The 23,953-nt window shown below is 42.9% G+C and overlaps 1 protein-coding gene across 1 annotated transcript; it reads left to right on the top strand.

The window, feature by feature from the left end:
- The first annotated feature begins 333 nt into the window (after nucleotides 1-333).
- LOC120982051 (NACHT, LRR and PYD domains-containing protein 3-like) lies at nucleotides 334-23,224 on the top strand. Its single transcript, XM_040411930.1, has 11 exons — nucleotides 334-373; nucleotides 2,391-2,481; nucleotides 3,117-3,277; nucleotides 4,004-4,184; nucleotides 4,932-4,994; nucleotides 6,266-7,967; nucleotides 8,458-8,544; nucleotides 8,702-8,872; nucleotides 17,305-17,469; nucleotides 18,275-18,529; nucleotides 23,214-23,224. The coding sequence occupies exons 2-10, from the start codon at nucleotides 2,448-2,450 to the stop codon at nucleotides 18,360-18,362; spliced, it is 2,652 nt and encodes an 883-aa protein (XP_040267864.1). The 5' UTR covers nucleotides 334-373; nucleotides 2,391-2,447; the 3' UTR covers nucleotides 18,363-18,529; nucleotides 23,214-23,224.
- Nucleotides 23,225-23,953: the final 729 nt, after the last annotated feature.

The raw sequence follows: 23,953 nt of genomic DNA, 5'->3' as shown, positions 1-23,953 counted from the left end.
ATAGAGAAAAAATGTTCTGCATGCAGGACTCTTCTCTCCAGAGATCCCAAATGAAGCCTCTAACACTGATGTGAACAAGTCCTAAGACTGTATTCAGATGACTTCACTTTATCAGCCATATGACATCAGTAATAGCAGGTAATGCAGCTGTAATATGGATGCTAAAATAGACCCACAAGTGCCTCGAAAGTGACCTGTGAATATATGTGTGAACGTGTCCATTAAAACATTTCATTTCCATCCACAAAGTATTCCACCTTAACAAAATACATACTTCCTTCCAGACTGTACAGAGTTAACCAGAAGCAGTTTCGTCATCTCCGTATGTTCCTGTTTAGTTTCACTTTCAGGAATAACAGGAGGGCACCGAAAGGTAAAACACTCTGCTTCTAATTCTTTACAGTAAAATAACATTGTCCTAAAAACAATCCAAATGTCGTCAAACATTTCCACCGTATGATGACTGTCCCCACACAAGAAGCGGCAATGTGGCAGTACGGCTACTTCTGAAATGCAAAAAGGAGAGGCGTGCTGGGCAAAGGGCAAGACTAGGAAGAAACAGGAGAATCCCGGGGCGACTAGGGTCTTGAAAGGGGGTATTCCCGAAAGGTTTTAGCTCCTGTCTGGGACATTCCTGTGAGGATTGGAGTTCTGACTGGGGCATTTGTGTGTTGATTGGGGTTCTGAATGGAACATTCTTGAATGGGATTAGGGTCCTGAAGACTGTGGTTCGTATTGGGACATTCCTGAGGACTGTTCTGATCTGGATTCTGATCGGGACATTCAGGAGGAGACTGTTGTTCTGACTGGGACATTCCTGGGATGACTGTGGTTCTAATTGGGACTTTTCTGGGGACTGTGGTTCTGATTGGAACATTTTGTGAGAGGACTGGGGTTCTGAATGGTACATTCATAGATTGGGGTCCTGACTGGGACATTCCTGGGAGGACTGAGGTTCTGACTGGGACATTCCTCAGAGGATTGGGGTCTTGACTGTAATGTTCCTGAAAACTGTGGTTCTGATTGGGAAATTCCTATGAGGCCTGTGGTAAGGGTACTTTCCCACTAGCGCTATTCTTTTCCGGTAATGAGTTCCGTCCTAGGGGCTCAATACCGGGAAAAAACGCTTCAGTTTTATCCTAATGCATTCTGAATGGAGAACAATCTGTTCAGTATGCATCAGGATGTCTTCAGTTCAGTCCTTTTACGGTATTTTGGACGGAGAAAATACTGCAGCATTAATTCCTATTGAAATGTATTAGTGCCGCATTGACGGATCCGGTCTTCGCATGTGCAGACCCTTAAAAATGTGGAAAAAAAAAATACCGGATTCGTTTTTCCGGATGACACCGGAGAGATGGATCCGGTATTTCAATGCATTTGTCAGACGGATCCGCATCTGGATCTGTATGCAAATTATATCCGCTTGCGTTTGGATTTCCGGATACTCACAACGCAAGTGTGAAAGTACCCTAATACCTCAGACGATTAGAGTTCTGATTTAGACATCACTGGGAAGAGTGGAGTCCATGATAGGGACATTACTGGGAGGACTGGCATCCTGACTGGTATATTGTTAGGTTAACTGGAGCCCTGATTGGGATGTTTCTCCGAAGATTGGGGTCCTGTTTGGAACTTACACATTAGAAAAGCCCCCCTGACACTCCTGGCCACCTGAGACAAGAAGTCCTAGTTGCCCCATCCCAGTTTTCATTACTCAAATACATTTTATGTTTGCTAATAATGCAGTAGCAGTGGAGTCTGTCTGGAGGTTCCCACCACCCATTAAAATGATGACCAACTTAGAGCAGACTCCCTTCCTCCAGGGGCCCCATATTGGCATAGGCTACCTCTATGGTATGTGCTTCCTTGGTGGATAGGAACATTCCTAGATTACTGCAGTCCTGATTAGGACAATCCATAACACAGCAGCCACCCTATAAAAATGAATTCAACAAAACGTTTAAAGAAAAGTCTCAGTTACATTCATTGATCCTGAACCAGCACACAGTTGTAACCTGATCTTAAATCCTACAAACAGCCAACCACCATACATAACAAGACACCAAATCTGTCACTTACTGTAAAAATTATTCTAGATGTGGAGGAAGTAGAAATTTTTTACACCCAAGTAGTTTTAGAGAAAGTAACCTTCATTTCACATCTGCCATGACCGGCAACACAGGTGCACATTCCTAAGGACACATTCTAAGTATCTGGAGGTCCAGCATACATCAGGAAGGCGTGTAGAAGTCATCAGTAATACTTGCACATCTCAATATATCATTAAATATTAATTACTTTATAACTATGATGGGACAGATTAAGAAGGACGTCAAGCAATACTGAACACTATGACAACATTAACATCTACCACTTTGCTTGGACAGGAATTCTGGGTTGAAGTTTGAAGACAACCATAATCTTAGCTGTGGAAAACTTAAGCCATGGAGAAAAATTGTTCAAGGGTCGTCACCGATGGTCAGTAACATCACTCACGTCACTTTCTGTTCGTATGGGGGCTGCTACTGTGCATTCGAAATGAAGAGTGGGGCAACAGCTGTAATGCACAGTGACAGCCCTCCTGTAATAGCAGAGATATGTGCTATAGTAAAAAATAAAAAAACAGATACATATAGACAGATACAACAAAAACAACTCCAAAGTATCATCAAAATTAAGTTTCCTTTCAAAGCTGGTCATCTCATCCTACGCATCTTGTGGAAGGATGCTACAGTACGACTGAACGCAAAGAGGCAAGGCCAAAAATTGGTCTGGTTAATGGTTCAATTGGAGAGATTTTTCCAGGAGTACAAAAAAAAAAACACCTGCGGTATTAGCGCTTAATCCAATTCACTTCAATAAAACTGACCTGCAACACAAGACACAATTCGTGGAGAGGTGTGGTCCTGATTCTGGAAGAAAGCAGCTATTTATTTTAATCCTTTAGGCCCCCTTTAATTTCATAGTTATCGGTAGTGAGTATGATTCACAGCATCTTCTTGATCTTGTCTCCTAATTACTTGTCTCTTCTTTTTGAGCAGCAGGAACTACTGTATGCTTCCCATTGTGTTTCTCAAAAATGGTGGCTGACCCTATTTCATTTTCTCCTTTAGATGACATTAAGAGGTTCCGACAGCAACTGCTTCAGTATGAAATGTGCAACCTGAGGATTCTAAATGACTACTTCCTGAATGACCTGAAACATATGGTGGAGATTTTGGACACGCAGAACCTCTTGAGCGAACTGAAGTCCCGAAATGTTCCCATGAGTCAGGTTAGAGAAATGTCTTTCACATTGTGGAATGAAGTGCGGTATACCTTGATGAGTTGATGGATAAGGGACTGATTTATCCAACCTGCATACAACCCACAGCTACTCTTTGAGACCAAAAACCTGAATCAATCCCTTCTTTGAACTTTTAGACAACCATGTACTAATGACTAAGATATTACAATGAAATCTATATAAGACATACACCATGAATTGCATTAAAAATAGCCAATGAAGATGGCCAGCGTTCATGGGATATGATAAAGTTGAAAATCTGTCTAGATAGAGGTGGTATTCTAGAAACGCCTCATTGTATATATGTCTGATCAGCCAGGTATATAGATAACATGGTCATCTGGTATCAACAATATCAGTATAACTTAACCTGGACCCACATAGATAATTTATCCCTGAAGGCCATATGGAGATGTTTTTGGTGGCCCATGTCTTCACTCAGGCTGTCCATATACATTAAATTGCTTTCAGCCGATTGCTTTTTTTGGTGGGTAGCTATTTGTCCCAACGCTCTGAATGGGGAGAGGGGAGTAAGCCACTGGCAGACATCTCTGGTAGCGTTATATCTCCCCTCGCACAGACAGTACAGTCTCCCGCCATACACATTAGATGACTAGCCTTGCGCCCTTTAACTTTTGTTATGACTGAAATTGCAGCTTTGAAGATCTGTGATGTTGTACAATTATAATGCCTGTAATTCTACTGTTCTTTTAGCAAAATTACCCCTTAATGGAGAAAGAATTAGGATCCTCTGTGCTTTCTGAATGTCTGATACAAGACATTATGGATGTCGGCCGAGATGCTGTGCTAGCATTGTGGGAGAGCCTCTTTGTCCTACAGAATGATTACCAACACCCTAATCTGATTGGAATATTGGCCGAATTCAGCCAAACAGGTAACAATGACGATGTGCTATTATTGATGTTGCGAATTGCGAACATTTTTGCCCTGTCGCTGCCACTAGGGGCGCTGTTGATAACTGCCCTACTGATACAAATTATATAAGCTAAAACAGGTCTCCACAAGAGTAAGACTGAATAAAGTAGTACAGTAGTGTGACCTCAGGTGCATAACCCAACTGACCTGAATGTTTTAATCCAGGAAAACAAAAAAACATAGCTTGTTTGGCACAATCTACAATAGAGCAGCTATTCTGTTCTTCCAAGACGTTCCTACGTTGGACACTCTATGATCATTATCATTTAGTTATCTTCTCAGTACACAAAAATTTATTTTTCTTGGTTAAAAACATCTAAAATACAGTAAGAAACTTAGTAAATAGTCTCCATGAAAGAATATCCTGACTATCCTAAATGTCCTATGTAGATCTGAGTTTCCAGAGTAACAGACTACAAGCAAACCCGTGTGTAGTCTGATCCTTAGGAAGAAAGCAGCGGAGGGAAAGGAATATGATAGCAAGATTCACCTAAATGTTGTGGCATAACGTACACTAATGCAGATTCCCCCGTGTGTCTCTTGTGTTCCTTTTCTCATTAAGCTGCGAACACTCTTGTGCTTTCTATCATGCAATTGAACCATAAGAACTGGGAACACTGGTCATCTATGGATTCCAGTTGAGATTGGGACTATTAATTTAAAAAGTATCGAATTACTGGTTACTGCTATGTTTCTTTTACTGCAGGTCCTACATTAGTGTCACTGATCCAGCTGGATAAATATGGACACCAGTTATTTCAACTAAATGGTAAATGATGCAAACAATGAGATTCAACTCTGAACTTACAGTGGATTTCACACATTTGACTGTATCACCTACTGTATACAGAGGGTCCCCGATCCTCCTCACCACACACAAGAAGTTTGAATGAAGTCGAGGATACGCCCTGTTGCTCAATTCTATGTATATGGGGCTGCGTAAAAAAAATAAAAATCTTTGGCCAAGAAATATAGATAATGGTAGTAGGGATGAGACAACACATCTAAAGGGGTTAACCAGCTTTTAGTAGATGGTGGCCTATCCTCAGGATAGATCATCACTATCTGATCAGCACCCCGCTGATCAGTTGTTTGGAGGACATCTTTCACTAGACGTCGGCAGCAAAAGTACAAAGCGCCATCAACCTTCTAGTGGACGGAACTTGCTTCTACGGCACTGTTCCCACTGAAGTCAATAAAATCAGCACTGCAGTGAAGAGCTGAATCCTTTACACAGTTCCTTTCTGCAAGGGAAACCAGATTCTCACATTACTAGAATAGGAGCTAACATGGTCTGTAAAGGTGGCCATATACCTTCAATTGTTTTTGCCTGGATATCCGCTCAACTGACAGCTATTCCTTCCATGAATATGCATGCTTTGCTTGAGAAGTATACAACTGTTCTAAATGGGAAGAGTGGAGCACACAACCGCCAGGCACCTATGGCATATCTCTAGATGTAAAAAATTCAGCATACCTGATCCCTTTTTTCTGCAACATTACATTATACAGGAGAATTAGAACATAAACATCAGTCTGCTGGCCCCACCAAAATCGGCGTTTGCCCAATCTAGTATGTATACCCATCTTAACGCAATAAAGAAATTGTCTCATCATAGACAATATCGCTAGGATATGCCCCCATTGTCTTATAGGTGTGGGACCCGCACCTATATTGAGAATGGAGCCACACAAGTGAAGGAGAGCGCACTGCGCATGCGCAGCCGCCCTCCATTCATTTTCTATAGGGCCGGTGAAAATAGCCGAGCGCGGTACGCTCCCATTCACTTCTATGGGGAGCCAGCTTGGTGGGGGCCAGACAAGAGTCCTCCAGCCACCACCTTGCAGGGCTCTGTTCTTGATATAGTTGCAGGTCCTAGCGATATGCCCCCATTGTCCATGATGAGACAACTCCTTTAAGGTGAAAACTAAATTATAAAATAACATAATAGATTTGGGGGTATTTATGCTTGTCTATCTCAGTTTGGGGAAAATGTGGTATTTTATATGTCAATTATATTCTGAAACCATTTTTTGTAGAAACCTATGATTGTCACAAGAAAAATCTACAGGAAATGACCAAAAATTTAGAAGAACACAAAGCTCCAGGACTTGTAGGACCTAGACTAAGCGGTAGCATTTCTTCTTGCTACTTGGATCTAATTGTTGTCTCCACTCAGCAGTTCAGGAATCGTTCTCAACATGAGATAATAGAAACTGGAGGGAGACATGAGCATTATTTGAGAAAAGCACATAGCGCTTTGGAACGGATTTCACCCAACAGGCTGTTTCGCTGGTGCCACCGATCTGGCTGCATACCACATGCAGTCATGGTGAGTGGTGTACCAGGAGTTGGAAAGACCACTCTAATGCAAAAATTTGTCTTTGACTGGGTGAACAAGAAACATTATCAAAGATTTTCATTCATTTTCTTCTTCAAATTCCGGGAACTAAATAAATATGATAAAGTCAGTTTGGATGAGATGATCCTTGAACAATATCCTTATCTATGGAGTCAACTTGATATCATCTTACAGGATCCAGAAAAGCTGCTCTTCATTTTTGATGGTCTAGATGAAAGTAATCACAACATTGATTTTGCTTCAGAAAAGACAAGCTCTAACACCAAAGAGCAGGTCAACATTGGCATAATTGTGGTTAGCTTGGTGAGACAAAGTCTTCTCAAAGGGTGCTCAATACTGTTAACCAGTCGGCCAACCAAAATGGCTTCTGTTGACATTAGTGTTTTCCAAAGGTTTTCTGAGATCATGGGATTCTTTCCCAAAGAAAGGAAGCTGTACTTTGAGCATTTTTTCCATGACCAGATATTGTCTGCCAAGGCTTTTCAGTACGTGAGGGAGAATGACATGTTGTACACATTCTGTTACATCCCGTCGTACTGCTGGATCGTCTGTAAAGTATTATCCATGTGTTTCAAGGCCTCATCTATAATCAGCGATCAACAGATTTTGAGTCTACCAAAAACAGTGACACAGCTCTTTGTATCTTATGTGGCCAACACCCTCCTTAATCATTGCATCGATACTGAATGTCCTGTGGAGGTCATGAAATCCACTGGGAAGATGGCAGAATATGGAATAATGAATCACATTCTTACTTTTGATAGAAAAGATTTTGAACTGTTTCAAGTGGACATCACATCGAAATTACTATCCAGCTTTATAATAGAAACGTATCAGAATAAGAGCCATACTGCGACCTTCTCCTTCCTACATCTCACCATTCAGGAGTTCTTCTCAGCTTTACATCACTACTTAATTTTTTCTGAGATAGACTTGCAGTTGTCACTTGACAAAGCCAGATTTGACGATGGCCGTGGTGAAATGTTTATCCGATTTCTCTGTGGCCTTTCTGATGGAATTACTATATCTCTTCTGAAGCCTTACCTACGAGATAAAACTTCAGCCTCCGAGCAGGTTATTAGGTGGCTCAGCCAGGAAATTGCAACAAAATGGGGGCCAAAAACAGACCCTCGTGAGAAAATGAATTTGCTGACATATCTTTTTGAGTCCCGCAATAAACCCCTTGTTTACAGTACCATAGGGCCACACGGACAGCTGGACTTTTCTGAATTTCACCTTACACCTGTGGACTGCACCGTTTTGGCTTTTATCCTTGATTCCTGTAGAGATACCAATTGCCTTAACCTAGATAGATGTTTTATCCAAAGCGAAGGCTTGGAGAGATTAACTACAATCCTGCACACAGTTCAAAAACTCAGGTAGGAAGTCAATTTGATTCTGATAATGACATTTCTAAAACAACTTTGCACTGAAATTCAATGTGCATCTTTCATATAAAAAAAAAGCAAAAAAGTAGCAATAAACATTGATGTTGATCTGATGAAGGGGCTAGTTAGGCACCCAAAATGCGTCATCTTGTATCTAACAAAGAAGTTTGAATTTGTACACCTCTACTACTTTTCCTCGCTCAGACAAGCAGCGTGCAAGGTTCTTGCTACCTTTTTCCTTTGCTGGCTTAACACGGGTGGCCAGTCCTGGTGACTAATATGAATGCGCAGCAGCCTGTGGTGATCTCCTCACGTGTTTAGGAGTGTTGTGCCTCTAGCACAGCATCCTGAGGTGAGCCTCCCATCTGCCATGCCCATACCTCCTTCTCCTTCTCTCTGTCTTTGCATCTCTCGCATTAAGCCCATTTTGCGTATAGTTGTATTCACCAACCTTTGTTGATTTTCTATTGCATTGGTTTAGGCTTTCAAACAATGACCTGAAAGATAGTGACATGCAGCTAATTTACCAAGTGCTAACACACCCCACCTCCAAGCTACAAAAACTGAGGTAAGAACCTAAATTCTCCAAAAATGTGCTATTCCAACAGACTAGACCTATTGTAAAGATATGTCTCCAGTCTACTGTCCTATAGCCTGGAGAAGACTACAATAGCAACATGGATCATCTACATCCATAACATGCAACTTCTATATTCTTTTCACAGTTTGAGGAATAACTCTTTAACAAGCACAGCATGTTCCTTATTGGCAGTAGCATTAAGTATGAACCTGAGCCTGACAGAACTGGATCTATCCAGGAACAATTTAGCTGGTCCAGATATCCATAACTTGATGACAACTCTCTCCTCTCCAACCTGCACCATATCACATTTGTTGTGAGTAGCTATATTAAGTCTTTATGCTCTATGAGATTGTTTTACCCTCTCATTAGATCCTTCTTAGTTTCTGGGAAAATGGAAACAGCCATTAGAGAAGTGGCCACCAACCAGCAGCCACATATGAACTGCAACCCGCATGTCTGTGGCTAGCCATAGGAATGCTCCGTTGTGGCCATATGCATTGGTTACCATATGACATTCACAGTGACAAAACATAACATAAGCCCTGAACAGCGCATGGTATAATATTATTGTGTCAAATTTCACATATAAATATCAGAAAATATTTGCAACCCTATGAAACCAGGCATACAGGCCGGTAGGGCTCATCATGCTGATTAAAACTATACTTTTGTCTGTATGTTAAATAGCTGCGGAGAATATCTGTGTTTTTATTTATATGCAAATGAGAAGTTTGAGCACCAGGAAGCGGGGCTGAATCCTTTGAGCACTGCTTTGTAACGCCCCCTGTGGTCTGCACACTCCCCCTCCCCTCTTTTTCTCTCTCTCTCATTTAACCCATAATGAAAGGCTATACCAAGGATCAGCAACCTCCTCCGGTTCTGAAACCAACTCCCAAAATCCTCCTTTCACTTCTGTGGGAGTTACAAAAGCAGCCCAGTAAGTTTGCATGTTGGGAGTTGTATTTTCACAGCATCTGGAGTGCCGAAGGTTGCTGACCCCTGGGCTATACTATAATAAGTCATTTATAATCATATAATAACCATAAAAGGCCTTACTATATTTAGATATTTTTTAATTAGAACACTAAAACCTATTATTGGTTTATTCACAGGCACAATATATGAATATAAAGAAACCAGCAATATTTATTATATTTTTAAGCCTAAAAACATTATTCTCAATATGATATGAATATAGGCCCTGATTTATCATACCTTCACTTCAGAATTCTGGCATCAAAAAGTCGTACAAATAGGGCTTTTGTGACTATTTTTGCACTTGTTTGTGCTTTGCGACTTTTTGTATTTTTACACTACTCACTCCACTTGAGTGGGTGTGGTTAGCTATGTTAATGGGTAGGGATGAGCGAATCCAAGGTACCATTTGGAACCAAATAGGAGTTCGGTAAAAGGTTTTTAACAGTAGAAATTAATTTCTGAAGTAATTACCCAAAGTCTTGCGAGAATTCACGAAGCAATAACTTCAGCTCATCTGAGCAAATATATTCTAGTACTGTACGTCAGGGTTCGACAAATCCCAGGCGCCAGGTCGCCATGGCGATCATGAATTTTGTCCTGGCGCCCGGGTATTTGCCCTCACATGGCTGCCCCCCAGTAATCTGGGGTGCTCCCGGCACTCCGCCGCCTCTACGTGGACTTCTCGGACAGTCTGGCAGGGAAGGAGTTACCCGGGCGGTGTGACCTGCTGGCAAAGAGCGGGGTGAACAAGGTGGCATCGGGGGAGCGGAGGAGGTAGGTAGGACGCAGTGGGTCCGCATCATGTGGGCGTTCCTTCTCCATGGCTGTAGTGCTGTCCAATCGCAGCGCAAGGAGAAGGAACGCCCAGGAGAGAAGCTGATTTCTCCTCCCCATTGCTCCGATAGTAATTAGCATATGGAGAAGGAGATGGTAATGGGGCACGGCGGGCGAACCGAGCGGCGCCCAGGAATAATAGTAAGTGCTGGGACATCTCTGGGCGCCGCTCTGTGTAGCCTGCTACTTAAATTCTGGATCCATATAAGGTCGTCTTTAACACATAATACAGGAGGCAGGTGCCGGCAGCAGAATCACATAGCCGACACTCTGCCTCTGACAGGGAGCTGCGATCAGCAGCAGTTAACCCCTCAGGTGCGGCACCTGATGGGTTAACTGCCGCTGATCTGCTACCAGTACACGCCTCCTGTATTAAGGGTTAATTATCATTGGTGGCACAGTGCTCCCTCCCGTCCCCCCATTAAAATCATTGGTGGCACAGTGCGCCCGCCCCTCTCAACCCCCCAGTATTAAAATCATTGGTGGCAGTGGCCACAGGGTTCCCTTCGCTCCTCTTCATTGGTGGGAGTGGCAGCTTCTGATCGGAGCCCCAGCAGTGTAATCCTGGGGCTCCGATCAGTTACCATGGCAGCCAGGACGCTACTGAAGCCCTGGCTGCCATAGTCAGCTCCCTGCTGCCCTATGCACAAAGCACAGAGCAGCAGGGAGAGTGTGAGGTCCTATTCACCCTGATAGAGATCTATCAGGGTGAATAGGACAAGGGATGAAAAGATCCCAGGTTCTGGCCCCTAAGGGGGGAAATAGTTATTAAATAAAAAGTGTACTTTTTTTTTTTTAAATGTTTAAAAAACAAAAACAAAATATTAAGTATAAATCTCCCCCTTTCCCAATTTCACATATAAAATATATAAACAATAAATAAATAAACATATCAGATATTGCCACGTCAGAAAAGTCCAAACTATTAAAATATAAAAAAAATCTTTGTGGTGAACGCCGGAACAGAAAAAAATTAAATAAAACTGCGTGATTCGTAATTTTTTAAAAATGCGGAGTGCACGTGGCTTTTTTTGCTTATTTTTTTGCATGGTATTGAATGGTAACGAGTATCGCAATACTTTTTTATGGTATCAAAATCGAATCAAAAATTTGGTATCGCAACAACTCTACTCTGTACACTGCCACTGTATATGTGTGTGCTATTCTGTGCACTGCCACTGTATATGTGTGTGCGGTTCTGTACACTGCCACTGTATATGTGTGTGCGGTACTATACACTGCCACTGTATATGTGTGTGCGGTTCTGTACACTGCCACTGTATGTGTGTGTGCGGTTCTGTACACTGCCACTGTATGTGTGTGTGCGGTTCTGTACACTGCCACTGTATGTGTGTGCGATTCTGTACACTGCGACTGTATACAGTATGTGTGTGCGATTCTGTACACTGCGACTGTATACAGTATGTGTGTGCGGTACTGTACACTGCCGCTGTATATGTGGGTGCGATTCTGTATACTGCCACTATATATGTGTGTGCGATTCTGTACACTGCCACTGTATATGTGTGTGCGGTTCTGTACACTGCCACTGTATATGTGTGTGCGGTTCTGTACACTGCCACTGTATATGTGTGTGCGGTTCTGTACACTACCACTGTATATGTGTGTGCGGTTCTGTACACTGCCGCTGTATATGTGTGTGCGATTCTGTATACTGCCACTGTATATGTGTGTGCGATTCTGTACACTGCCACTGTATATGTGTGTGCGGTTCTGTACACTGCCACTGTATATGTGTGTGCGATTCTGTACACTGCCGCTGTATATGTGTGTGCGATTCTGTACACTGCCACTGTATATGTGTGTGCGATTCTGTACACTGCCACTGTATATGTGTGTGCGGTTCTGTACACTGCCACTGTATATGTGTGTGCGATTCTGTACACTGCCACTGTATATGTGTGTGCGATTCTGTACACTGCCACTGTATATGTGTGTGCGATTCTGTACACTGCCACTGTATATGTGTGTGCGGTTCTGTACACTGCCACTGTATATGTGTGTGCGATTCTGTACACTGCCACTGTATATGTGTGTGCGATTCTGTACACTGCCACTGTATATGTGTGTGCGATTCTGTACACTGCCACTGTATATGTGAGTGCGATTCTGTACACTGCCACTGTATATGTGTGTGCGATTCTGTACACTGCCACTGTATATGTGTGTGCGATTCTGTACACTGCCACTGTATATGTGTGTGCGATTCTGTACACTGCCACTGTATGTGTGTGTGCGGTTCTGTACACTGCCGCTGTATATGTGTGCGGTTCTGTACACTGCCGCTGTATGTATGTGTGCGGTTCTGTACACTGCCACTGTATATGTGTGTGCGGTACTATACACTGCCACTGTATGTGTGTGTGCGGTTCTGTACACTGCCACTGTATGTGTGTGCGCGGTTCTGTACACTGCCGCTGTATATGTGTGCGGTTCTGTACACTGCCGCTGTATGTATGTGTGCGGTTCTGTACACTGCCACTGTATATGTGTGTGCGGTACTATACACTGCCACTGTATATGTGTGTGCGGTTCTGTACACTGCCACTGTATGTGTGTGTGCGGTTCTGTACACTGCCACTGTATGTGTGTGTGCGGTTCTGTACACTGCCACTGTATGTGTGTGCGATTCTGTACACTGCGACTGTATACAGTATGTGTGTGCGATTCTGTACACTGCCGCTGTATATGTGTGTGCGATTCTGTATACTGCCACTATATATGTGTGTGCGATTCTGTACACTGCCACTGTATATGTGTGTGCGGTTCTGTACACTGCCACTGTATATGTGTGTGCGGTTCTGTACACTGCCACTGTATATGTGTGTGCGGTACTGTACACTGCCACTGTATATGTGTGTGCGGTACTATACACTGCCACTGTATATGTGTGTGCGGTTCTGTACACTGCCACTGTATATGTGTGTGCGGTTCTGTACACTGCCAATGTATGTGTGTGTGCGGTTCTGTACACTGCCATTGTATGTGTGTGTGCGGTTCTGTACACTGCGACTGTATACAGTATGTGTGCGATTCTGTACACTGCGACTGTATACAGTATGTGTGTGCGGTACTGTACACTGCCGCTGTATATGTGTGTGCGATTCTGTATACTGCCACTGTATATGTGTGTGCGGTTCTGTACACTGCCACTGTATGTGTGTGTGCGATTCTGTACACTGCCACTGTATGTGTGTGTGCGATTCTGTACACTGCAGCTGTATATGTGTGTGCGATTCTGTACACTGCAGCTGTGTGTGTGCGGTTCTGTACACTGCCACTGTATGTGTGTGCGCGGTTCTGTACACTGCCGCTGTATATGTGTGTGCGGTTCTGTACACTGCCGCTGTATGTATGTGTGCGGTACTGCACACTGCCACTGTATGTGTGTGCGCGGTTCTGTACACTGCCGCTGTATGTGTGTGTGCGATTCTGTACACTGCCACTGTATATGTGTGTGCGGTTCTGTATACTGCCACTGTATATGTGAGTGCGATTCTGTACACTGCCACTGTATGTGTGTGTGCGATTCTGTACACTGCCACTGTATATGTGTGTGCGATTCTGTACACTGCCGCTGTATATGTGTGTGCGATTCTGTATACTGCCACTGTATATGTGTGTGCGGTTCAGTACACTGCCACTGTATGTGTGTGTGCGATTCTGTATACTGCCACTGTATGTGTGTGTGCGATTCTGTACACTGCCGCTGTATATGTGTGTGCGATTCTGTATAATGCCACTGTATATGTGTGTGCGGTTCTGTACACTGCCACTGTATGTGTGTGTGCGATTCTGTACACTGCGGCTGTATATGTGTGTGCGATTCTGTACACTGCGGCTGTATATGTGTGTGCGATTCTGTATACTGCCACTGTATATGTGTGTGCGATTCTGTACACTGCCACTGTATGTGTGTGTGCGATTCTGTACACTGCCACTGTATGTGTGTGTGCGATTCTGTACACTGCCGCTGTATATGTGTGTGCGGTTCTGTACACTGCCACTGTATATGTGAGTGCGATTCTGTACACTGCCACTGTATATGTGTGTGTGCGGTTCTGTACACTGCCACTGTATGTGTGTGTGCGATTCTGTACACTGCCGCTGTATGTGTGTGTGCGATTCTGTACACTGCAGCTGTATATGTGTGTGCGATTCTGTACACTGCGGCTGTATATGTGTGTGCGATTCTGTATACTGCCACTGTATATGTGTGTGCGGTACTGTACACTGCCACTGTATGTGTGTGTGCGATTCTGTACACTGCCGCTGTATATGTGTGTGCGATGCTGTACACTGCCACTGTATATGTGAGTGCGATTCTGTACACTGCCACTGTATGTGTGTGTGCGATTCTGTACACTGCAGCTGTATATGTGTGTGCGATTCTGTACACTGCCACTGTATGTGTGTGCGCGGTTCTGTACACTGCCGCTGTATATGTGTGTGCGGTTCTGTACACTGCCGCTGTATGTATGTGTGCGGTACTGCACACTGCCACTGTATGTGTGTGCGCGGTTCTGTACACTGCCGCTGTATGTGTGTGTGCGATTCTGTACACTGCCGCTGTATATGTGTGTGCGATTCTGTACACTGCCACTGTATATGTGTGTGCGATTCTGTACACTGCCGCTGTATATGTGTGTGCGATTCTGTACACTGCTGCTGTATATGTGTGTGCGATTCTGTACACTGCGGCTGTATATGTGTGTGCGATTCTGTATACTGCCACTGTACACTGCATGCAGAATTATTAGGCAAATGAGTATTTTGACCACATCATCCTCTTTATGCATGTTGTCTTACTCCAAGCTGTATAGGCTCGAAAGCCTACTACCAATTAAGCATATTAGGTGATGTGCATCTCTGTAATGAGAAGGGGTGTGGTCTAATGACATCAACACCCTATATCAGGTGTGCATAATTATTAGGCAACTTCCTTTCCTTTGGCAAAATGGGTCAAAAGAAGGACTTGACAGGGTCAGAAAAGTCAAAAATAGTGAGATATCTTGCAGAGGGATGCAGCACTCTTAAAATTGCAAAGCTTCTGAAGCGTGATCATCGAACAATCAAGCGTTTCATTCAAAATAGTCAACAGGGTCGCAAGAAGCGTGTGGAAAAACCAAGGCGCAAAATAACTGCCCATGAACTGAGAAAAGTCAAGCGTGCAGCTGCCAAGATGCCACTTGCCACCAGTTTGGCCATATTTCAGAGCTGCAACATCACTGGAGTGCCCAAAAGCACAAGGTGTGCAATACTCAGAGACATGGCCAAGGTAAGAAAGGCTGAAAGACGACCACCACTGAACAAGACACACAAGCTGAAACGTCAAGACTGGGCCAAGAAATATCTCAAGACTGATTTTTCTAAGGTTTTATGGACTGATGAAATGAGAGTGAGTCTTGATGGGCCAGATGGATGGGCCCGTGGCTGGATTGGTAAAGGGCAGAGAGCTCCAGTCCGACTCAGACGCCAGCAAGGTGGAGGTGGAGTACTGGTTTGGGCTGGTATCATCAAAGATGAGCTTGTGGGGCCTTTTCGGGTTGAGGATGGAGTCAAGCTCAACTCCCAGTCCTACTGCCAGTTTCTGGAAGACACCTTCTTCAAGCAGTGGTACAGGAAGAAGTCTGCATCCTTCAAGAAAAACATGATTTTCATGCAGGACAATGCTCCATCACACGCGTCCAAGTACTCCACAGCGTGGCTGGCAAGAAAGGGTATAAAAGAAGAAAATCTAATGACATGGCCTCCTTGTTCACCTGATCTGAACCCCATTGAGAACCTGTGGTCCATCATCAAATGTGAGATTTACAAGGAGGGAAAACAGTACACCTCTCTGAACAGTGTCTGGGAGGCTGTGGTTGCTGCTGCATGCAATGTTGATGGTGAACAGATCAAAACACTGACAGAATCCATGGATGGCAGGCTTTTGAGTGTCCTTGCAAAGAAAGGTGGCTATATTGGTCACTGATTTGTTTTTGTTTTGTTTTTGAATGTCAGAAATGTATATTTGTGAATGTTGAGATGTTATATTGGTTTCACTGGTAAAAATAAATAATTTAAATGGGTATATATTTGTTTTTTGTTAAGTTGCCTAATAATTATGCACAGTAATAGTCACCTGCACACACAGATATCCCCCTAAAATAGCTAAAACTAAAAACAAACTAAAAACTACTTCCAAAAATATTCAGTTTGATATTAATGAGTTTTTTGGGTTCATTGAGAACATGGTTGTTGTTCAATAATAAAATTAATCCTCAAAAATACAACTTGCCTAATAATTCTGCACTCCCTGTATATGTGTGTGCGATTCTGTACACTGCCACTGTATGTGTGTGTGCGCGATTCTGTACACTGCTGCTGTATATGTGTGTGCGATTCTGTACACTGCCACTGTATGTGTGTGTGCGATTCTGTACACTGCAGCTGTATGTGTGTGTGCGGTTCTGTACACTGCTGCTGTATATGTGTGTGTGCGATTCTGTACACTGCCACTGTATATGTGTGTGTGCGATTCTGTACACTGCCACTGTATGTGTGTGTGCGATTCTGTACACTGCCGCTGTATATGTGTGTGCGATTCTGTACACTGCCGCTGTATATGTGTGTGCGATTCTGTACACTGCCGTTGTATATGTTGTTAATGCCCATGTTGTTTGGTCCTAGACTTCTTTATATGTTAATTTAAGAGGTGATATTTTGGGGTTGTGCAAGGGTTGACACCAACATCCCCGGTGATTTGTGGTAGTGAAGGGTTTAAGTGACAGATATTGTCCATTTGAAGTAGTGTGTGGACACCTTTTTTTCTTTTACTGGCCTACAGGTTCCCTCTAATGAAAACCTCTCCAAATTCCTAGGGTGGTAAAGAGTGAATGCTTTTACTTGACAACTTTATGTTTCTCATAGTCTCCAACAGATAAAACTGACAGATGAATATGCTCATCTTCTGACCTCACTGAGTAAAAACCCAAACCTCAGACATCTAGACCTGAGCCATAATTTCCTTACTGATGCAAGTGCTGAACATATACAACAACTTATATTGAGTTCACAAACCCTAAAAGAAATTAGGTAAGTACAGCCAAGGGAACTCATATGACCCAACTCTCCTAACGAATAACTCCTCTTCTTATAATTTATAAGTAAGATTTGCTTCATCTGACACTCTAGTCTAGAGGCCAAGTAGTGGGTTCGGTTGCAATTATCAGTTCAGGTACCATAGTTCATTGTGTAGATTACTTACTCTGATGGCGTGTCTCGTTAGAGCTCTCCAAAAAAGTTATTAGTTGGGTTAAGTAAGTAAGTATAGTAATTAAAATATACATTTTGCTCGCCACAGCCATCTGAATCCTCTTTCCCAATGGACCTAGTGTCATGAAGACATCAGATGTCCTGTTAAGGCATAGGAACTATAAGTAAGCCTAGAGGCAAAGCGTTCCACTGAAGGGTAGACATTTTCTGCTGGATTTTGTGGGGACATCCTGCTATCCAGCTCTACAACGTTGGTTCCTCTTTGGGCATTCCTGCAGTCTGTATCACAGCAGATAAATGGACTGTCAAAAAGACTGGATGCCCACCCCGACTTTTCTGGGGCCCCTATAAATATTAGCTATGCCCTGGAAGCCCTAAATGACTTTTTTCCCAAGCTACAGCTGATTACCAATCACACTGCCCTTACTTGAACTAAGGACCAGAAAGCAATTTTCCCTTCAAATGCTGCTCCTCTTTTTCTCTTGGGTCAACCTCCTTTATACTTATTCAGCAGGTACGACCCTAAGAGAGGATGAGAGGGCCCTGACACAGGAACGGGCAGTAGTCTAGGCATAACTTAGGTTTGTCTTGTCTTGTTCCTTGACTTTATCTTTTGTTTCTGCAGGATTGAGGTAAATGAATTTTCCAAGGAAAAAGAAGGATTCTTACAACAACTTCAAGAACTTCAGCCAGGGTTATCTATCGTTGTATAAAATATAACCGACAGAAGAAGGCACCCAATAACGTGAAATCGGTTAATGAAGGACATTCTTAAAGGGTTTCTAGGATCACAAAAACACTGCTGCTTGTTTCCATAACAGCACCACCATATGTACATCGGCTATGTTAGACATTGCAGCTAAAGCATTAATAAATTCCAGTTTAACATCGTTAAAGGCTATATTCCTTGTGCAAAAAGAAAAGATTCAGCAGCAAGAGTCCATCGGTCTGGATATATCCATTCTTAGGAATTCCGGGTCAGGTCCAGGCTCAGAACCCCAAACACACCAAGGAAGGAAAAACTGCAGCACTTCTCCAGTCAATGCAAACTGCGGTTTATTCACATACAGGCATCAGACAAAGTGAGATTGTGACTTGCATAAGTCTCTCAGGCTTCAGAAACACTTATCTAAGTCAACATGTCGCTTTGTTTGATGCCTGTGATAAACAGAGGTCTACCTTGTGGTCTCTAGTATCAGTGTATGATTTTATGTCCTGCAATCTCAATGTGCAATGTGTACTAGGAGAGTCCCTTTGCCTACTCCGTCTCTTACATTTTCTGTAATGAGATTGTGGGAGTGTGTCACATGTACATTGTCGTGCAGTCTGGACCCTATGTGGGGAATATACATCCCCTCCAGCTGGAATACCAGAGGATCAATAGAAATATCATAGGTTGTATCTCCTTCCTGGTACAACGCACTTATTAATAACTGGAATCATCACGAGAGATCCAAACACCAGATCCGCCACAGCTGATATTCCTGCATAATAATAAGGATCTCCCATTCTGGGGCCCCTACACATATCTGGTATTAAAACAACAGGCATGATGAAACATCCATTATGAAAACATGATGGTGCCGTATCGCCATCAGAGTGGATGAAAGGAAACTTGCTATTTCATATCTGCAAGCTGAGTGAGAGAGGTGGTGTATAAACATGTATGCCTTCCCAGTAGGTTGGGCCAAGAATGGGAGCTACACCCTCTACCGAACTGGGCTAAAAAAAAAAGAGGTATTTTGGACATTTCTGGGGCACAATTTGGGATTCTGATTGACATTTGGTATTCTTCTGCATTTACCCAATCCCCAGAACCAGAAACAGAAACAAGCCATTAGTTAAAAGGGGATTCAATATTTTATAACGGGTGACCTATCCTCTGGACCCCCACGATCAGCTTTTTGAGAAGGCACCAGCGCTCCTGTGAGTGCCGTGCTTTCCTCTGAAGGTGGAGTGTATGTAACAAGGGATTTCCATCAGCCTACTCTTAACCTGATGAATGGTGGCAGCTTGGGTAAGGACAAGTGTGCGCTTGATAACATGTGATTTGTGACAATGCCTTAAAAAAACACTTGTTTGCACTGACTGGAGGAGTGTTGCAGTTTTTCTTTCCGTGGTATATTCCATTCCTTGTGCATCATAATTTGCCGTTGGTATCAGACAAGTTTCATGGGACCACATAAGAAATGGACTCCTGAGGGCACCATCTCGGAAATTTCAGGGGAGAGGTCCCTCAATCTTGATTTTAGTAAATTACATCTTCCCATTATTGACAAAGGCAAGTGTAGCCAATTCTCTATGTCTTTAAGTATTTTTTGGATCTGGGGTGGGTAATTCAGGTTGTATAATGATTCTGGGGTTCGTCCCAGCTTAAGGCCCAAGTATTTTATGATGTTGCAATTTTGACTAGCGTTCTACCTAAGAGTGAGGCTAGATTATAGGAGTTTTGCGCCTGTCCCAGTAGTAACAATTCTCTTTTATCCTCATTTATTTTAAGGCCTGATACACACCCAAATTCCTTTAGATGTTGTAGTAGTGTGCTTAAATCACTTTGTGGATCTTCTAGAAAAACCTGTAAGTCATCTGCAAAAAGTGCATGTTTTATTTCTGTCGACCCTATCTTTATCACTCTAAAATGGTGTGGTGTGGAGTGGTTCGAGTGTCAGATTAAACAGTAATGGTGATAGAGGGCATCTTTGTTGTGTCCCATTATGTATTATGCAACGCAGGGGAAAGAAATCCTGAATTATTTATTCTAGCCTATGGATTTGTGTATAGCGATGTCAGATAGTTCCTAAATGGTCCCCTCACACGTATTGAATCCAACACTTTTCCCATCCATCCCCAGCCCATATTATAAAACGCTTTTTCTGCATCAATAGCTAGTAGGGATGGTGATGGATGAGCTGCCGGCCTCAATTTAACCTTGTCTAAGTTTGTAACAGCCGATCATCCTTTGACAAAACCCACTTGCGATGTAGATATTAACTTGAGCAATATGTTGCTTAATCTCTCCGCCAGAATTTTGGACACAATTTTTATGTCTGTATTTATTAATGATATGGGTCTGTACGAAGCAGCCATGTGCAAGTCCCTACCAGGTTTTGGTAGCAGCTTGATATGTGCCGTGTTTATCTCTCGAGGAATGGTGGTGCCATCCAAGTAGCTATTAACGACCTCAGCCCCCCTAGCTTAAACACCCTGAAAGACCAGGCCACTTTTTACACTTCTGCACTACACTACTTTCACCGTTTATTGCTCGGTCATGCAACTTACCACCCAAATAAATTTTACCTCCTTTTCTTCTCACTAATAGAGCTTTCATTTGGTGGTATTTCATTGCTGCTGACATTTTTACTTTTTTTGTTATTAATCGAAATTTAACTAATTTTTTGCAAAAAAATGACATTTTTCACTTTCAGTTGTAAAATTTAGCAAAAAAAACGACATCCATATATAAATTTTTCTCTAAATTTATTGTTCTACATGTCTTTGATTAAAAAAAAATGTTTGGGTAAAAAAAAAAAATGGTTTGGGTAAAAGTTATAGCGTTTACAAACTATGGTACAAAAATGTGAATTTCCGCTTTTTGAAGCAGCTCTGACTTTCTGAGCACCTGTCATGTTTCCTGAGGTTCTACAATAGCCAGACAGTACAGACACCCCACAAATGACCCGATTTCGGAAAGTAGACACCCTAAGGTATTCGCTGATGGGCATAGTGAGTTCATAGAATTTTTTATTTTTTGTCACAAGTTAGCGGAAAATGATGATTTTTTTTTTTTTTTTTTCTTACAAAGTCTCATATTCCACTAACTTGTGACAAAAAATAAAAACTTCCATGAACTCACTATGCCCATCACGAAATACCTTGGGGTGTCTTCTTTCCAAAATGGGGTCACTTGTGGGGTAGTTATACTGCCCTGGCATTCTAGGGGCCCTAATGTGTGGTAAGTAGTTTGAAATCAAAATCTGTAAAAAATGGCCGGTGAAATCCGAAAGGTGCTCTTTGGAATGTGGGCCCCTTTGCCCACCTAGGCTGCAAAAAAGTGTCACACATCTGGTATCGCCGTACTCAGGAGAAGTTGGGGAATGTGTTTTGGGGTGTCATTTTACATATACCCATGCTGGGTGAGAGAAATATCTTGGCAAAAGACAACTTTTCCCATTTTTTTATACAAAGTTGGCATTTGACCAAGATATTTATCTCACCCAGCATGGGTATATGTAAAATGACACCCCAAAACATATTCCCCAACTTCTCCTGAGTACGGCAATACCAGATGTGTGACACTTTTTTGCAGCCTAGGTGGGCAAAGGGGCCCACATTCCAAAGAGCACCTTTAGAATTTCACAGGTCATTTTTTACACATTTTGATTTCAAACTACTTACCACACATTAGGGCCCCTAGAATGCCAGGGCAGTATAACTACCCCACAAGTGACCCCATTTTGGAAAGAAGACACCCCAAGGTATTCCGTGAGGGGCATGGCGAGTTCCTAGAATTTTTTTTTTTTTGTCACAAGTTAGTGGAATATGAGACTTTGTAAGAAAAAAAATCCCATTTTTTGCTTGGCTAGGTAGCAAAATTTACCAGTTTGCAGGTCCACATGGAGAGGAGCTCTCTCACATGCATTTGGTCCGGCAGACAGTCAGTCTCCGCCCCCCATGGTAGTTATATTCTTGTACATAGGAGGCAGTATTATAGTAGTTATATTCTTAACCAAATCTCTTTTTATTAAGAGGCAAGTTGTCAAGAAGGACAAGACACATCATCCCGAAAAGCCAGTCGCTGCTGGCAGCATAATCCAGTATCTAATTCAGTCCCGGACAATGACATCAATCTAATTGCAATATAAGAAAAAACATGTGTAAACATGAGAAACAGTAGTGGGGTAGACAAAGGGGAGAGTAGGGGGGGGGGATTAGGAGGGAGGTGTGTGGGATGTTGTCCCTTTCAAGAGTCTAAAAATTTCGGAATTGTTTCCAACGAAGCCATAATTTCAGAAATTGAGGTCTAAAATGAGTTTCCCAATGAGCCAGTTCCTCAAATCTAAATATTTGGTCTGTTCTCTCAATCCATGTCGAAATGGAGGGAGGGGTGTCATTCTTCCAAAGGAGGGGAATCAAGTGAGCCGCGGTGAGAAGCATGGTCGGGAGATTGGATTTAGAGGGAGTCAGAGCAAAATCAATTTAGCGTCTAGCTGTACTTGTGAAACACAGATCCAGTTCAACAAATTTTCTACCTGGGACCAAAAGGGGCGGATTTTACTGCAATGCCACCATAGATGGGAGAGCGAGCCAACCTCTGTTCTGCACCTCCAGCACAGGTCCAAGATGTCAGGATTGAGCCTATGAAGAAACTCTGGCGTCTTATACCATCTCGTCAGTAAGTTGTAGGAATTAGCTTGGATCTTGATGCAGCGGTTGAAGCAATGGGAGTGTGTGAGAATAAAAGCTTTGTCAGGCTCAGACAGTTACTGAGAGCTCTTTCTCCCAGGCCCTCAGAAACTGTAAAATCTGGGAGTGCGGAGGAGAGCAGCTCCTTATATAGTGTAGAGAGGGGCTTAGACGGGAGGCGAGTTGAGGAAAGCCTTTTCTCCAGCCAAGAGGAATCATCAGTAGGCCGGAGCGACGTTTCAAGGAGTGTTAAATCCTTCCGAAAGGCCATAAAGGCTAGAAATGAGGCAGCTTTGACCTTTGAAAGGTCAAAGATCTTACCCCAATCTAAGTGACCAGTCTCAGAGGTAATATCTTGTAGAGTGAGGTCCGCTAGTACAGTAGGTGCAAGGGTAGATGTGGGCTAGGGAATTTGAGATCTAGGGACCGATATAATTTGGCCTATTCTACTAGGAGGCCTTTCCATATGGAAGATGGGAACCTATTAGCCGTGCATGTACGTAATCCCCATAGGACTAACAACAAACAACAAAAAGTCGAATATTGCAAGACATTTCCAGAATAAACACACAGCCTTTGCTGAAAAATATCCAGATGGAGATGAGAGACGAAAAGCCGTTGCAGAACTTATGAGGAAGGTTAATACGAGCAAAAAAAAATTTCAAGAAGTGGGTGAAGTCTGCAAATTCCACAACATATGCTAGTTTTGTGGCCGCTCAGGAAATAGTCAAGCACGGGAAGCCCTTCACAGATGGAGAGTATATAAAAGAAGCATTCATTAAGATTTCGGAACATCTATACATGGACTTCAGAAACAAGAATGAAATTGTGCAGAAAATCAAAGACATGTCTCTCTCTGCGAAGGCATGCCAAGGATCCTAACATTAACCCCTTCACTGTC

The sequence above is a fragment of the Bufo bufo genome, chromosome 11, assembly GCF_905171765.1.
Source record: "Bufo bufo chromosome 11, aBufBuf1.1, whole genome shotgun sequence".
NCBI classification, from domain to species: Eukaryota; Metazoa; Chordata; class Amphibia; order Anura; family Bufonidae; genus Bufo; species Bufo bufo.
The sequence above is the reverse complement of the archived record's forward strand: the minus strand, read 5'-3'. Positions and strand labels throughout refer to the sequence as shown.